The sequence below is a fragment of the Capra hircus genome, unplaced genomic scaffold (genome assembly GCF_001704415.2).
Source record: "Capra hircus breed San Clemente unplaced genomic scaffold, ASM170441v1, whole genome shotgun sequence".
NCBI classification, from domain to species: Eukaryota; Metazoa; Chordata; class Mammalia; order Artiodactyla; family Bovidae; genus Capra; species Capra hircus.
The window spans coordinates 8,654-12,189 of record NW_017190045.1 but is presented as its reverse complement, the minus strand read 5'-3'; the positions used below and the strand labels follow the sequence as shown (position 1 = coordinate 12,189).

The 3,536-nt window shown below is 62.4% G+C and overlaps 1 protein-coding gene across 1 annotated transcript; it reads left to right on the top strand.

The window, feature by feature from the left end:
• The first annotated feature begins 1,163 nt into the window (after nt 1-1,163).
• LOC108634789 lies at nt 1,164-3,251 on the top strand. Its single transcript, XM_018045020.1, has 3 exons — nt 1,164-1,169; nt 1,440-1,864; nt 2,147-3,251. Exons 1-3 carry the CDS (start codon nt 1,164-1,166, stop codon nt 2,451-2,453), a joined length of 738 nt encoding a protein of 245 aa, XP_017900509.1. The 3' UTR covers nt 2,454-3,251.
• Nucleotides 3,252-3,536: the final 285 nt, after the last annotated feature.

Here is a 3,536-nt window from a genome sequence, read left to right as displayed (position 1 = left end):
GGAAGCCAACCCACGAACACCCTCCCCACGGTGGTTGTGTTCAGTCCGAGATCAAGATGTGGGTAGCACGGTGTCCTCCAGCACACAGGGACACACAGGCCTCCCTTGGCGTGGGAGTTCAGGATCACCCTGAAAGCCGAAGCCGTTCTGTTCATCCACGGCTGACAAGTACCATGGTCCCACGACATTCACACATCCTAGCGAACCATCGAAAGACTCTCTCACTCACTCGCCATGAAACACGGAGAGAACAGAAAAGGAGCGACACGACGGTGGCTGGCCGGCCGGCCGGCCGGCCGGCCGGCTGGATTCCCATGAGAGTCTGAGGATGGAGCACAGACGTGGACAGAAAAGCATCCGATTCCCTTTGGTCAAGAAGCGGTCTCGCCTTCTGTGCCTGGTGTCTTTCCTACGTCTGGATGATTCCCTCCCCCACCCCACCCCACCCCACCCCACCCCGCTCCCAGCTTGAAGGTGCTCTCAAGGTCCCACCGGAACGCTCTCTCTTCGGAGCGCCCTTCTGAAGGGGAACGTTTCTCTTCCACGTCATCAGCCCCCGAGACAGCTTCAGCCTGGCCCTCCCCTCCACCCCCCGCCTCCCTCTCTGCCTCCTGCTCCTCTTCCTCCTCCTCTGAACTCTTGAGCTCTCCTCGCACCGGCCTCTCACCCCACACGGTGGCAGTGTCGGCCTAGGTACGCTCGGGCGTCTCTCCTCCCCGCATCCCAGCGGACTGCCACTGGCTCTCGACCGCGTCGTCCTGGGACCATGTGTCCCCTGGCCTTTTCTGCGGGTGGGGGAGACCCGGACGGGCCGGGGCCAGGCGGGGGTGTGGGGGAGCCTGCATGCGGGGGGAAGGGTGGGGGCAGAGAGGAGGAGGAGGAGGACGAGGAGGAGGAGGACGAGGAGGAGGAGGAGGAGGACGAGGAGGAGGAACGACACCACTCCCCAGTGCCAGTGTGTGCCTGTGGCCCGGGAAACAGACGACGCCCCGGGCTGGCTCCGAAAAGGGGATCGGTCACGAGATCGGGCGCGTGCGTTCTTTGCAGAGGCCCTGCAGATCGAACAGGCAGGGGCAAGGATGGGGCTTCCCGCACCGAGCACGGTTCCCCCGTCGTGGAAACAGGCGTCTGTCCCACCGGGCGGGGCTTCGGCTCTCGGTGCGATGTCCGCAAGCCGTGGCCGCTGAAACGTGCGCACGCTGGAGCCGCCGCCGTGCAGAGGGAGATCTCATCCGGCTCCTCGTGTCCTTCCAGTGAGCAGGCCGGGATCTCGGGAAGAACAGAAAGCCAGAGAGTCGCACGAACCGGAGCGTCACGCTTTCAGAAGCCAAGGGAACCAGAAATGAGGTTCACTCGCGTGTGGGTCTGTCTTTCCACGGGACGAATCCTCTCTTGGAGCAGATGAGGGTTCCGGGGATCCCGTGGAGCAGAGAGGATAGAGAGTCCCCTCAGGTCCCCTGCTCCTCCCATGCACGCGCACGCTCCCCAACGGTCCTAGGAACAGCCTGCCCCAGAGGAGCGTGCTGGCCACAACCCACCTCCACGGAGACGGAGACGGCAGTGTCCGTCCGCGTCAGTCACCCTCGTCCAGAGTCCCCGGGCCGTGTGCCCTCGCCTTCACGCCTGGCACCGTCCGTTCTGTAGGTTTGTGTCGAACCTGCCCGGAGCCCTGTGGCATCGTCCCGGATCAGGGGTTCGGTGGAAAACACCCTGTCCCCCTGCCTCCTCGGCAGGTGGATCCTTCACCACTGGACCACCAGGCAGGGAAGTCCCTTCACAGCCTTCTAAAAGCATCTACCCTGAAACAGTCCACGTCGTCCTCCAAACATCACTGGACCATCACGACGGAAAGGAAGGAAACGATGTGAGTTCAAGAATGTCTTCACTCCTCAGTGCTTCTTGCTTTAGAACCACGAAGGCCTCTCTCTCTCTCTCTCTCTCTCTCTCTCTCTCTCTCTCTCTCTCTCTCTCTCTCTCTCTCTCTCACACACACACACACACACACACACACACACACACACACACACACACACACAGAGGGGGGCTCATCGTCCAAAAGAAACCAACTGTTGTGTTTCTCCATCCCCCTTGTTGTGGCTAGTCAAAGGAGCTGATCTCACGTGGAATCCGATGTCTTCTTCTCTAGGACACTTCAAGAAGCAGCAAGAGTGCCGGTCTGTGAGAAACGAAGGTCAACCCTTCACGATGCAATCCCTTTTCCGGGCCTGATCGTTCAGAAACTCTCCCATCCCAAGCGGGGGACGGCAGGATATCCATCTCGAGTTTGGGACGGGGGCTTCCCCGGCGGCTCCGTAGGAAACCGTCCCGTGCCCACGCAGGAAACACGGGTTTCATCCCCGGCCCGGGACGATCCCACGTGCTACAGAGCCACGAAGCCCATAGGCCTCGCCGACGGAATCCGTGCTCTAGATCCTGGCCACTGCGAGCGCTGAGCCCACACCCAGCAGCCGCTGAAGCCCACGTGCCCCAGTGCCCACGCTCCCCAAGAGGAACCACAGCCACGAGAAGCCCAGACACACAACCGCAGAGCGGCCCCCTCCTCCGCGGAGAGAGAACCGCTCGCACAGCCGTGAAGACACGGCACACCCCCACAGAGATCAGAGACGTCCCACGATTTGAAAGCAATACGGGGTCTAGGATGGGACGCCGTCGGCCAATACCTCGTCCCATCCCTCGGGAAGCTCGCCGACTCCGCGGTAGATGAGATCAAGAAACCGCAGCTCACCGTGCCATCGGAAGTGCGGGAAGCTCTCCCTGCAGTGCTGAGAGCCCAGTGGAGACGTGACCCGCGGGGACCGTGAGCGTGCCTGTTCTCGGGAAGAAGTCCTTCCCGGTCCGGGCTCTGGAGATCGGCCCACGCGGACCCGCAGACAGCGGACGGCCATCCCTCTCGGCTCCCTGCAGGCTCACGGGTCCAGGCGTGCAGTGCCCCCGGCATCTGCTCGCATCTTCGGGGCCCGTCTCCCCCGCCGCGCTCCACTCACTTTGAATCCTTCTCCCCTCTCGTCTGACATGTTCTCTTTCCCGTGCGACTCTTCCTGGCTCCCCAGGCACCACTTCGCATCGTTCTCTTCTCATCGCACTCGTCTCGTGGAAAGAATTCCACGTCTCTCTGCTCTGGTCCCCAAGGAGTCTGTCATCGCTCCATTCATCTGGGGATCGACTGGCACCCAGGCAACCCGGGCCCACGAAAACCGGGGCTCCGTGTGGATGGGACGACTTGCCGACGACCGCGGGGGGGGGTGGGGGGGGGGCGGCTCGTGGACGTGGAAAGCTGGCACCGGGGAGTCGTCCTGCGGACACACCCTCGGGCACCATCGCGTTCGCGGGAGCGTTTGGGTTGTCGTCGTGGTCGCCGCCGTATTCCCTGAGACGCGTGCGGTCGCACTGGGAGTCCAACGGCGTCTATGGGAAAAGAATGGATCCTTCCCTGGATCCCCTCAGAAGGACTTCGAAAAGAGTCGTGGTCGAGACGTGATCGATCTTTCCAACACTCTCACTTCTGGGTAGACATC